Genomic DNA, 13,633 nt, shown 5'->3' on the forward strand with positions numbered 1-13,633 from the left:
CCTCAGCTTTTGAGTGAAAAGAAAAAAAAACTTATTTGTGGATAATTTTGGCAATATTAAATAAAATATGAAAAAAAGCACAGTAGTGTGTTATAATGCTTAACCAAAAAAGCAAGGGGTAAGGGACAAAAGAACCAAATATTTTTATTTATTTTTTGTGTAAAGTAGACCCTCTAGTGGTTAATGGTAGATGGTATGTAAAAACGGGTAAACGTGGTCAAATTCCACCAAACCAGGAAATTGCACAGACCATTAGGAATTATATATATATATATATATATATATAATATGTGTTTTATTAAAGCTATAAAACATGACATAACAAATCAGTTAGGTAAAAAACATAAAAAACAAACAAAAAATTATATTAAATACATCATGCATATTACAGTACATACATATTTGCATCTGGCTTGTGTAAGTTTACAGCACATTTGTCATAAAAAACAGTTTTTGCCTTGGTGTTGTTAGAGCAATGGCTAATACAGAAGCAAAATAAAATTTTAATAAGATTTGTTTTAATTTAATAAAATAAAATAAGATTTACAATTTCTTAGGTCTAGAAATTAAAATCATCCAGAAGGTAAAATCGAAATCGAAAATCGAAAAATCGAAAATATTGGATTGGATGTTTTTAAAATTATTCTTTACTTCAATGTGACTAAAGACCCTAGAGACATTGTGGTAAACCAATATCACATTGTGTAATGTCCATAACAGTACAGTTGACATTGTGTAATGAATGGGTTACATATTCTTAATTTTTGTGTGTTATTTTCTCCATCTCCGGAAGCCCATGAACATGCTACAGCCATAACACAAAGTCACTATAAATGAAAATATCTGTGGAGAAAAAAATAACACTATTATTTACATACTGTGAGTGTAAAATTATTTTAATATGTATGTATTTATAATTGCTTCAAGCATGGCTCACATAAATATTAACATTTTGTTTCTGTATTAGACGGTTAATGGTAAAGGTAGCATAGTATGGAAACGACTGAGCAGTTCCAAATCAATCAATCAATCAATCAATCAATCAATTAATACAAAAAAATGTATATATATATATATATATATATAACTCCATTACTGACACACATTTCGGCAACAAGTAGAGTTTAACTGTACTTGTAAAGTTTTATAGCTGATTGCATGTTCATTAGCACAATATAATGATCACTTTTCGGATAGGCTGCCTTTTTGGATAATCTACTTTAAGATGCCTTTAAGCTTTAAAGTAAAAGGAAGTGAAGGAACTACAATATAAGAGTGCTTCACTCAAGGACAAAACAATGGCCTGTTCTTGAGTAACAAAAACATTTTTAATCACTTGTATCACAGTATTTATTTATTAATTTACTTTCAATATATAAACTATAAAATACTTGTTTTGTCCTACCCCTGCTTAATATGCAGAGATAGCTATAAGTAGCCCCTGAAAGTTGTACAAATTTTGACTCTGAGTGGTTGGGAGTAATGTTTTGGACACACCACAAAGATAGCAACACTAGCTCAACTGATGCCATGAGCCTTTTCTGCTTATAAAAGTGTTCCTGCGGTTCAGCATTCATGCTATAAAAATGTATACCTTGATTGCACTGTGTGTCACAAAGTCATTCAACTTGTGCACTGGACTTTTAATATATTACGCAAGTCATATGGACTACTTTAATGATACATTTATGGTGCTTTGGTGTTTTATTACTTTTGACATTTTGGGAGCTAGACAGATGAAATCACTATGCACTGTTGTTGTACGGACAAACATAGTGGTTTGGAATTGCATGAGGGTAGGAAAATAATTAACTATTCTTCAATCTTCATGATACAATATTCTGAAATAATTGCGTACTTTTAGCGAAAGAGTGGAAAATACATATTACGATTGTGAAAATGTGATTGTGTTATGGATGTTCTACTGCATATTTGAAATTATTTGTATTATTTTATATGTTTTGTAAATTTATATCTTTCTTTTTATTTACTAATTATGTGTTCAGTGTGTTCTTTGTATATACCAAATAACACAGAAAAACAGTTGTAGGAAGTGCAAGAAAAATCTCCAATTGTTCTTGAATCTGAAAATCACAATCAATGAAAAACCAAGTGAAAATAAAGGTAGTGTTAACAACTCACCGCAGCAGCAGCATTAATGTTATACTCTCTATAGTCCAGAAATGTTATTATATTGCCACGGGGTCTGCGTATGCAGGTGCTGTTTGTATATATACCCGCAGATGAAACTGTAGCCTCCAGCAAAAATGCACCAAAATAAAACAGCAAAGCGATGAAATGATAGAACATGTCCTGTAAACAATGGAACAATGTAAGATTATATTTTAAAAAACTCATAAATTCAATTAATTTCCAGAAGAACTGTGGCAACGTCTCCAAGACACTTGAAGAAACCTACCTGCAAAGCTACCTGAAAAACTATTTTCAAGTGTACCTAGGACAAAACCTGTTTTAAACGCAAAATTTGATTTAGTTAATAGAAGTGAATTGATTAATAAAATCTATTTATAACATTATTTTAAAGCATCCTCACTTTACAGCATTTTTAAACTTGCCTAAAACTTTTCACAGTACTGTAGCTTTGCAGGTAGGTTTCTTCAAGCATCTTGAAGATGTTGCCAGGCATTCCAGGCAGCCTCGGTGATGATCAGATCAGATCTATGTGTGGCGCATACTGACTGTTGTCAGATTCCTTGTGCATACAAAAAATCTCACTGGATTATTATGAGAAAATGAATGTTTGAAAATGTAAAATGTTATTTCCTTCTGTCGCACTACAAGATAAATAACTGGCTTAACTGTCACCTAAGTTTACTTCACTATATTACAATTAAATCCTAATCTAATCATGACAAACTATATATCATTGGAAAGGTCTAACACTCTTAAATAGATATTTCACTGTTTTTGTAACAAATTATGTAGGAACAGTAATAGATTAATTTATGACAAGAGTGCGCCTCTACATCATAACCCATCATAACAAGAGTTCTGACCTTTGTCTCAAAAAGTCTTTTTTTCATTGCCTTTTTCTCTATCACGTTTTAGTAATCATCATAAATTATATATAATCTGAAAGCTAATCTCAAAATTAATCCTGTAAAAACTATTTTAAAATCAGACATTGACATACCATAGAAATGGTACTTCAAAATCTTTTAGAGGCCTTCTCCCCCTTAGTTGGGGGTGTCATATTGCAAAATGTATTACGGTCTTTTAGAATCAAAACTTTTTATAATCTTGACAAAATGCATATCGTTGGAAAGGTCTGAGTCTCAGGATACCATATTTGCTGGTTATTTAGTGATATATGTAATATTGAGAGAGAAATTTATACAAATGTGACAGAAAAAGGCATAAAAAATGCAGATGGCACCCGATGGCTGTTTTTGGTATAACGCCTAATCAAAATTGCATAGGAACTTACTTAGACATATGGCTTTAATTTTATAGAAATTCTGGATTAAAAACTATTTTGTAAAATATTTATTTTATATAAAATAATAACAAAGTACAGTACATTTTCTTTACAGTAAATTTAAACTTCTATAACTTTTTCATACTTTCATTTGCCATAATTTGCTGATTGTCTTCTTTAAAGGGGTCATATGATGTTGCTAAAAAGAACATTATTTTGTGTATTTGGTGTAATGAAATGTATTTATGCGGTTTAAAGTAAAAAAAAACATTATTTTCCACATACTGTACATTATTGTTTCTCCTCTATGCCCCGCCTTTCTGAAACGCATCGATTTTTACAAAGCTCATCGGTCTGAAAAGCGAGGTGTGCTCTGATTGGCCAGCTATCCAGTGCGTTGTGATTTGCCGAATACCTCAAGCGTGTGACGGAAATGTTACGCCCCTACCATACTGTGATGCCCTGTCCGGCCGGAGCGATGAGACAAAAACATGAAAACCTACTACAAACGAGGCATTTGTTGCATCCAGTGGGGACATAATTAAGGATTATAATGACTTATACTGTCTTTTTACGCGTTGTGTTGCATCGCGCCGCGCCTCATAAACATAAAACCATGTCTGCATTTGTGATTGGAGAAATGACAAACAAGCCCTACTCTACACTGCTCAAAACTCGCATTTGAATCATCAGTGGCAAATCCTTTAAATGAAAACGTACTTACAGTCTGTGAGTCAGAACAGCTGGCATTGTAGTCTACTCTTCCAGGATCAGGAAACAGTCCTCCATAAAATGTGCTGCACACAAATGAATATTTGGGTTGAACTATTCTGGAACAATGTTGTAAACCACTGATTTCTAGTCATTTCCTCTTTTGGAAGACCAAACAAAGTAGTTTCGCTTTCACAACGAAACACACGGCGGGCTAGAGTGAGCGGAAACCGGTGGCCTAGAGTGAGCGGAGGCCGGAGGGCTATAATGAGCGGTGGTGGGCAGGCTTGAGAATGGCACGGCCGGCGGATTTAACGAAGGAGCGGCCGGTGGGCTTGCGGCAACCACATGTGACGACCCCAGGCTGGACTCCGCTTCGTCCATGGTGAAAGCCGATCCGGCGATCCGCAGCACGAAGTTGATGTATTCCCTCATCGACCAGCAGGGATCAGCTCTAGGCATGACGAAGCGGATATCGTCCTCTTTTGGAAGGCCAAACAAAGTAGTTTCGCTTTCACAACGAAACACACAGCACCTTCACGACATGGCGGCAGCAACAATACTACAGCGAGAATAAAAGTTACGCCTTCTTTCTTTGCGTGAACATTTGGGTGGCGTTATGCAAATCTTCCCACATCGTGACGTAGACGTGGGGGCGTGTTAGAACGAGCCGTTTTAGGTAGGCGTGGTTGACAACTTTTATAAAGAATATCTCTTTGGATTTGAGACTTTAGTCTTTGCAACTTTACAGATCTTATTTATGCCACAAGAGCTTGTAACACTTCAAAGAGAAAGGAAAAATTGAAATCGCATCATATGACCCCTTTAAAAAGAGACCCCCCCCCTTAGGTCTGTATTCAAAAGCGTTCATGAATTATAATAATTTAAGTTTGGATAGTGCACTTTCACGTCAGTGTTCAAAAATGGGGGGGGTGACAGGTAAACCCTTTTTTTGGTGAAAATACTGATATGCCTAAGACTTTTGCACAATACTGTGTGTGTGTGTGTTGAGCCTTTTAAAACTTGTAAAAAGCTGTTTTAAAATTATTCAGAGATTAAAATGAGCAACACAACTATTTTTACATCACTGCACTGTTATTAACCTCAGTTATTAAACAACATTGACAGATTGGTTTTTATAAGTGAGTGTGGTAGACCATGAACATTAATCATGGTTATAGAATAGACGTTACTCGGTAATGTCCCAGTTCTGAAAATGGGCACAGTGCTTATTCTATGACACCAAGTCTTGTGTTCTGTGTTTGTTCTGAGCCAAGGGCCTAATATTCTACAATTTTATTTATTTCTACTTATTTCTATTTCTATTTTTTTTTCTTCTTTTCCTTGTTTCTTCAGCTTGAAAATGTTAATGTAGTATTAGAGTTTGAAAATGCCCTATTGATTTACATTGTTCATCTTTCAAAAACTGTTATCAGTTATGCCAGTACTTGCGTTCTGAATTATGTTTGTTCTGGTTTTGTTTTTAATTATATATATTTTTTTTTTTATTTAATTAAATGAAAGGTGGCACAAAAGCCACTGTGTGAAAATAAATCAAAAAAAAAAAATAAAAAAAAAAATAAAAAAAAAATATATATATATATATATGTGTGTGTGTGTGTGTGGGTGTGGGTGTGGGTGTGTGTGTGTTTGTATGTGACCATGTGTGGGCACTGACAAAGTGTGTCTAATGTGATGTTTCATTGACTGATTTGTCTATTTAAACAATTACACTAACTTTAATAGGTGTAGTGGAAATTACACTGCAAACCAGTGCAGTGATTAAACCACCATGTTAATGTAATGTAATACCTATTTAAACACTAACGCTGGTTGTAATATATGTAATGGATTTAAAATGAATTTTCATATTTAATTTAAAACTTCAGGTTCTTCGACAGAATCAGGATCTATAAAACAATATGTACATAAAATGCAATTTAAAAAGAAAAAGAAACAATGCAGGCATAGTAAAAGGTATCGTTTCGAATTTGGGTAATAAGTGACCTTCATATTACAAAAATAAAGATCTGTTAATTTAAAAAATATATTAATAATGAACTCCTGGGATATAAAATGATCTTGAACAAATGCAAATCCTCCAACCTATGTAAAAATGTAACTTTAAAAACTGTATTGCAAGCACTGGTATTTCCTGCTCTACCAGCCCTGTGACCTTGAGCTAGGTGCTTAACCGTAAACTGTACTTGCATGACTGTCCTGGCAATTAGTGGCCAATAATCTACACTAAAGTGTCCACTCTATGAATGTGTTAAAATTAGTCTTAGCACTGTGCATTTGTAAAGCCATACACACTCACCATGAAATTCCAGTCAGTGTTAATCTTGTCTGCCAGGCCCAGCAGAAACAGGGCAAGATATACAGACGAACAGATGAACATGGTTACTGACACAAACATCACCCAACCCTGCAACAATGGCACTGACACATTCGTCGATGCTACTAATATCCACACCAACCCTCCAAACACCTGATTGAAAAAAATAAACAAATAAATAAATATATATATATATATATACACACACACAGCATTATCAGGGGGATAAAGTCATTGTTTAGTTACTTGGCCTAATGCTTACTATTACTATGACTTCCACATTAAATCCATCTCTTTTTTTTTAAGTTATCAAGGTGTATACTGCCAAAATCCAAGAAAGCATACATCTTTGTGAATTATAGAGGTTTTACCCAGTAAGCCTTGAAAAAGTTATAAACAACAGCACTTACAATTTCCAAACAAATCAGGCCCCCTGAATATGTCCTCAATATTTCCATTCCAAGGGGTAGAGAAATAGTTGGTGCTGGAAAGGAGGTAGTGGCCGGGTTCGGTGTTTCTGCCATCATCATTCAGCTTGACAAACACAGGTTGAACAAAGGACTAACGCATAGGAGAATCCTGCTGGAGTCATGTATCAGGAACAGGTCTGACAGGTGTGTGGCCACTCCCATCTTGTTAGGTCATTTTTCGCTCCCATGGTTGATCCAAACTACTGCATTTGAGGGCATGCAGTTGAATTTACTGTGAATTTTACAAGCTTTATTATTTAAAGTGTGCCTTTGTTTTTAGTTTTAGTTAGTTTTTAGTTTCCCTTTGTTCACGATACAATTTATTTTATTTTATTCTGTTTGGCCATGCACAAAAATAAACAGTTTCACAACTTTGGTTAATAATTAACACATGCTTATAGGTTCAACATACCTAAGTAAACCTTATTTTACACCCCAAATTGATATTAAATAAAATCTCAAAGAAGAAACTATTTGTTTGATTTGATTTGATTCTAGGTACTGAATGAAATCAATGTACTATGTAACACACAAAGGAAAAGCATATTGAAAGGGGTAAGAGGCTTTCTTAAAAGGTGATTGTTGATAATGAAACAAATTTACCATCTATAAATGGGAAGTACACAGGCCTTTTCATTAATTATTACCTAGTTTTGTGGAAAAGACCACTGCTTTAGTGAATTCTTGTACAATGCTGAGGGATATACTGAACACTGCCATTCATTAATATGAACAGAAATTTTTGTACCATTTATCAGAACTACTTATAAAAAGTGCTTTAGCTTCACATGTGACAAAGCCATGATTAACAGAAAACAAGTATGCTAAAAGTTTAAAGCAAGTCTAAAAGTTATCTAATGGGAAAAGAAGTCTTATATATACATATACAGATATGTACTGCAATCAGAAAATAATTATTCAGCAGTTGCAGTAGCTTTTTTTTTTTAATAAAAAATAAAATAAAAGTTTTTTTATTTTTTATTATTATTATTATTATATTTTTTCTGGTAGTAGTGTTGCTAGAAAAAAGATCTAAAAATTATGGATTACAGTGAAATTGAAAGCATGTGGAATAAACATTTACAGACCCCTTGTTATCTTTTATTTACTTTAAATGATTTTAAATAATGGTGGATAATTCATAAAATGGTGGAAAAATCATAAAATCAAAAACATTAAAAACTTTAAAAACTTTTTCTTTACAAAAATTCTAAATATAGTAGTTACATTTTCTCATACATCAGCTTAGCCTATTAAAAATAATTCTTTAAGAATAAAAACTCTTTCTCTGTAGCCATTAAACCATTACAAGGCTGAAGTTGCTGAAGTATTTTTGTTTTTGACAAACTCACATATGTAGTACCGTGTGGCTCCACAATTTACCTGGCTCCAGGCTCCAGTACTACCAAGCTGCACACAGTCACCTTTACCACTGTGTGGGCTCTGTAGAGACCAGACTGTGGTATTCAAGAAGAGGTTACCATCAACATACGTGTACCCCACCTCTGTCACCCCTACCTGTAGCCCTATGAACACATGAGTAAGATCAGCTTCTCTGATATAGTCGGCCAGCAAGGTGTTTGTCTCTGTGGTTCTGGGCATAGCAAGAGACCCCCCACGCAACTTGCAGTTTAGAAGTGACTCTTGATACCTCCGTGCCTCTGTCACCAGCAGGTAAAACATGTTCTCGGTTTCCCTGATACCTAGAACCACTTTAATAAAATTGACAAAACATAGTACTGGTTAATGTCTTGTAAACATTTGTCTGTGTCTTGTCAACATTTGTCTGTGTTTTCAATAGTGATAATTGTGACATGCAATCTGGAATGGAGCTGTTGTCTCAGCTCATCTAGTATTATTGATTTTGTAGTTTTGTAGTTTTCATTTTGAATGTGAGCCAAAGATACCACACCCTGTAATCATACAGCGGCCCCAAAACTATTTGAATGTCTAACCCACTTAAAAGTGCATAAAAGTCATGCAGTCAAATCAAGTAGATTTTTAATAGTAAAGATAGAAGAATGCAACTTATTTCAATATGTCAAACAAGCAAATTTAAATCTTTAAAAATGCAAGTCTTACCATTCTTAAGGAACTTTACAGCATTTTTCAGTTTGCTTATATTGATGTCCATCTGTCCGACAACCTTTCTGTACCTCCCACAGTCACAGGCAGTACCTGTCACACGTATTATGCAGTCTTTAGGCTGTGTTAGATCACCAGTAATAATAAACATGAAGATCTAATGCTTACTGCTTTCTGACAAAGCAGAAAACACTCATGTGCTTTGACATTTACCAGGTTTTCCTTTTAATCCTGGGAGACCATTAATTCCTTCTTGTCCCTTGTCACCTGTTTACAGTAACATTTACAATATAAACAACATACTGTAAAACATACAGTGTCATTTAACTAAGCATTAGCCACATATTAATATTACAAGCACCTCTCAATGATTTTATAGAATCCAGTAATAACATTGAATAACCAGTAGATGGCAGCAATGCACATACTTCAATGTTTGTTTAGAATTACTCAGATTACTCAATCTCAGTCTAGATTACTCAATCTCCAACTAACTGTGATTTTCCTTTTGAAACTTCTCTTCTCTTCTCTTCTCTTCTCTTCTCTTCTCTTCTCTTCTCTTCTCTTGCATTATGCAATTACTTTGCAGATAACGTAGAAAATAATTTCAGATTTTGTTTCTTTCCCTGGTGTGCTAAATTTGCTGGAATATTACTAGTTACTGATTTTGTTAATATTAATGTAGGCCATACAGACCTTCACCTTTTGCATTACGATATCCACATCACCTAATTTGGTCAATGGACAGTGTGTTTTTGTAACAAGCCTTCGGGCAACAAGTGCTCAGCACATTATCAGTCAGTATGATTATGATGACATAAAGCAGTTATAATTTACACATTTTTGGTCTTTAGCTTTTGTTCTAACCTGACAGCCACATTCGGTATAGTTGTATTTAAGTGTGTTAGTCCCTGTCTGGAAGAAATTATTGAACCTGAACTAGTACACTTTTCCAAACAAAATGATAGGTAATCTAAAAAGGGCATAGAGTATACTGTGCAGTAAACATACTGGGTGGAAAGGAAAGTGGCTTTCTGTAGAATATTCCCAGATACAGTAGTGTTGAGTTATCAGAATATGTAAACATAGCATAAATAAACAGAGCATCCAGTCATTGCTTAGAGTCTATTTACCTCTCGTTCCACTAGGGCCCATCTTTCCTATTCTTCCCATCTCTCCTTTTTCTCCATATCCGCCAGTCAGGCCTGTGGAAGATGAAGTTAACTAGTCTCCTGACTTCATGAAAATTGTCTCACAATGCTTTTTTAAAGAAAATAAGCACACTATCAAAGCAAAATAAATCTTATTACATGCATACTGTTTTAGCCTCAATCATTACTTTTCGTGTGTGGTAGCTTGTGAAAAGGTTTTAACAGTTATTTTTGAGACTGCTTTTGACAGCCTCGAAGTAAATTTCCTAAGCAAATATCCATCTGGAAAAGGGTAATAGGCATTCCTGAGTTTCGCAAAACAATAATAGGATGCTGCTTTCATTTCTGTACCATCATTCAATATCATTTCTGTGATTACTCATTTTGACTGAGTGGCATTGATATTCCCATACATATTTTATTGTATGCATCTTTTTTTACAGAATAAAATGTTTCTGTTGCTGTTTGCCATCTGCAGTATATGTGGAAAAGAGGAACAAACTCTTTATGTCTCAAATTAACAACTCTAAATGTCTCAAAATGACATCCTTCAATACCTCATTTTTAAATTTGGAGCTTTTTCTCTTTATATTAATGTGAATTATTTCATTTTTGCTTTGAGGGTGTGAGGTTGATTAAAAACTAGAAGAATCATTTTCTGTACTCATTTTTTTGCCAAATTAATGCCTCTGTGGTCACTCTGTAATGTGAAAAAAACAGTGTAAGAGTCTTCCTGGCATTCCTGCTCTTTTTGGCATTCCGTTTTTTTTTTTTTTTATTAAAGTATGTTTATGTGTGTAAGAAAGGGCATGTCTTCCTGTGATCATAGTTCCAGGCCTTGTTGTACTGATTCGATAAACAGCTTGCCTGGAAGAGGCTTGTTTGCTGCACTACAGGTTACACTTCCATCTTTAAACACATGGCAACACTAGCCCTTGGCCACAGTTAACACGTCTGCCTGCCTCTGACGTGACTTCCCTCAAGGAAAGATGTGGTCTGGCAGAAACAGACTTTCTTCCTGCTATACTTTAATGCCCAGTTAGGGCAAATATATATCAAACAACTAATTTCAGGTCAAAGTAGAACGCATGCTATACTACAACTCTGGGAAAGCCTTCCTGAAAATGTTTGGGCCTCTCATAAACTCATAAACAAGTATTACAGTTATGTCTGTGCACATGATCATCTTGGTCTGAAATAATATGAACAGTAGCTATGCTAATCCTTCTAAATTACTTTCCTATTTCTGTATTGGGATGTCCATGCCAAGTATACTAGAGACATCAATAGTTCCAGTTTGGACGCAGCTTCACTGCAGATGATGCCAAAAATGGATACACAAGACTGACATAATACTTTCCTTAAATTGCAATTGAATTGAAAAATGTAAATTTTTCTATTAACACAGAAAGAGCAACTACACTAGAAAATTCATTAAACTGCACTTTAAAATCAATAAAGCAGCTGTTTGAGCTCATTGGATACTTTTGGCTAAGAATAGTAAACAGCCATACTTTAACCAACTTCCCTTTAATCTATCACTAATTTGTTAAATAACAAACCAACAACGTCTCAGAGACCTCGCTGGCCAGGTGGGCCGGTTTTCCCCATTCTTCCCTCTTCACTTTCTGCTCCCACCTCACCTGGATCGCCTGTTAGTTGAAGAGGTAATGTTAGAGATTGGGACATCAACAGAAACTCAAAACAGAAAATTTACAGACAGAACTGTTTGGGATAGGTCTTACCCAAACAAGCTTCTCCATTACATCACAGCTGTTTAAATACAGACAGTTATTCAATATCTAGGAGGGTGAGTTTATTGGCATTGCTAAAAGTATGAACCATGGGGAAAAGACATTTCCTCTTAACAGTTTTTTTTTTTTTTTTGGAAAAAAAAACAAAAAACAAAACTATATATAATCATAAAAAATAAATATAATATAAATATATATAACCCCAACTCTCTTTCTACATACACACACACTCATTCCCAGAAATCGCATCAGTTCCTATATGCATGCTGTTTTTTTGTAATGGAATGATAGCTGGCCACACAGGCATTTACAGCATTATTGTTCTACATGATTTCCCTTGCTGAGAGTGTGATCCTATATATAATAGAACAACATTTTAACACAGGCACATTGTTGGGTTTACAAGCAGGGTTCCTGTAATAAATTAATAATACAAGAAGCTACTCTAGCACATTGCATTGATGATTTCATCTACAATATATTCTCAGCTTTACAACAACCAACAGGGAGCCAACAATAGAAAAAGTAGTAACCTGCAGTTGTTACCTTGTAAAGCTATTTATATCTGATCTTACCCTTAAATTTAATTTTGTTTGTGTAACATAATAAATGTAGATTAAATCAGTAATACCATGTAATAATAGTAATTAATAATAATAATAATAATAATAAATTGGTGTTCATTAGTTTTTTTAGTTTTTTTAATCTGTACAGATACATTAAAATCTGTACTGGTGATTATCTGTAAGGTGATAAAACACATTTTTTTTTCATTAAAAAAAAAACAAAAACAAATACCTTTAGATCCAGGGAGAATGCTGTTGGAGCAGACTTCGGTTGTAGTACAATAAAGGTATACATTGCAAAGAAATAGAAATAAAAAAAGATTCCTGCTGAAATTTTGTCCATCCATGACTTGCACTGAAAACAAACTTTGCTCTGTTCTCAAGAGAAGAGTGAAAAGGGAGTTTTACTTATGTTTACCAGACCTTATCATATCAGTGTTTAGTTTTCAAACAACACTGTCCAGAACGCAGACTATCTCCTCGCACTTCAAGTGAGGAATTTGGTTGTGTGAAGAAGTGTTGCCATCCTAAAGATAATTTCTGATAGAATGTGCCAAATATACATACAACTTATATTAATTTAAATATATAAATTAAAAAAAGAAGGATTGTTTATCATATTGGGAAATATTCAAATAACAGTCCAAATATTTTGTTGTCTATTGTTCATCTAGTGTGTACAAACTGCAAAACAAAAATTGACCCCCATCTTTCACCCAAACACTTTCTGGATGTTTAGTTAGTCACAACTGTTTTTACATGTACTAATGGTAATATTTAAAAACTGTCACACTACCACTTAATGTCAAATTATAGTCTAATACCACACTAGTGGTTAACAATTTGTCATATTGGGTTGAGTGTTTGATTATTATTGGTTGTACTAGCAATAACAATGGCTAAAAAGTACATTACATATATGACATCAATCAGGTTTAGATTATAAATAATAACAAGTTTCATATTATTGCATCAGGTGTTTAAAAATTTGGGATGGTGGTACCATTTGTTTTGCTCTGCTAAAATGACTGAATTTTAGTGATTCAAGAACATTTCATATGCTTAAATCATATGCTGACCAAGTCAGCCACATCTACTGAAATTATGAAGGCAGAAATT

At 34.1% G+C, this 13,633-nt stretch overlaps 2 protein-coding genes across 2 annotated transcripts; both read right to left on the reverse strand.

The window, feature by feature from the left end:
* Window positions 1-414: 414 nt before the first annotated feature.
* Window positions 415-7,171, reverse strand: mal2 (mal, T cell differentiation protein 2). Its single transcript, XM_016473028.1, has 4 exons — window positions 6,899-7,171; window positions 6,471-6,641; window positions 2,143-2,313; window positions 415-843 (listed from the first exon to the last, which is right to left on the reverse strand). Exons 1-4 carry the CDS (start codon window positions 7,016-7,018, stop codon window positions 772-774), a joined length of 534 nt encoding a protein of 177 aa, XP_016328514.1. The 5' UTR covers window positions 7,019-7,171; the 3' UTR covers window positions 415-771.
* A 940-nt stretch (window positions 7,172-8,111) lies between these two features.
* On the reverse strand, window positions 8,112-12,892 carry colec10 (collectin sub-family member 10 (C-type lectin)). Its single transcript, XM_016473029.1, has 6 exons — window positions 12,747-12,892; window positions 11,775-11,846; window positions 10,177-10,248; window positions 9,257-9,310; window positions 9,041-9,136; window positions 8,112-8,670 (listed from the first exon to the last, which is right to left on the reverse strand). The coding sequence occupies exons 1-6, from the start codon at window positions 12,859-12,861 to the stop codon at window positions 8,264-8,266; spliced, it is 816 nt and encodes a 271-aa protein (XP_016328515.1). The 5' UTR covers window positions 12,862-12,892; the 3' UTR covers window positions 8,112-8,263.
* Between the last annotated feature and the right edge of the window lie 741 nt (window positions 12,893-13,633).

The sequence above is a fragment of the Sinocyclocheilus anshuiensis genome, unplaced genomic scaffold (assembly GCF_001515605.1).
Source record: "Sinocyclocheilus anshuiensis isolate Anshui unplaced genomic scaffold, SAMN03320099.WGS_v1.1 scaffold1370, whole genome shotgun sequence".
NCBI lineage: Eukaryota > Metazoa > Chordata > Actinopteri > Cypriniformes > Cyprinidae > Sinocyclocheilus > Sinocyclocheilus anshuiensis.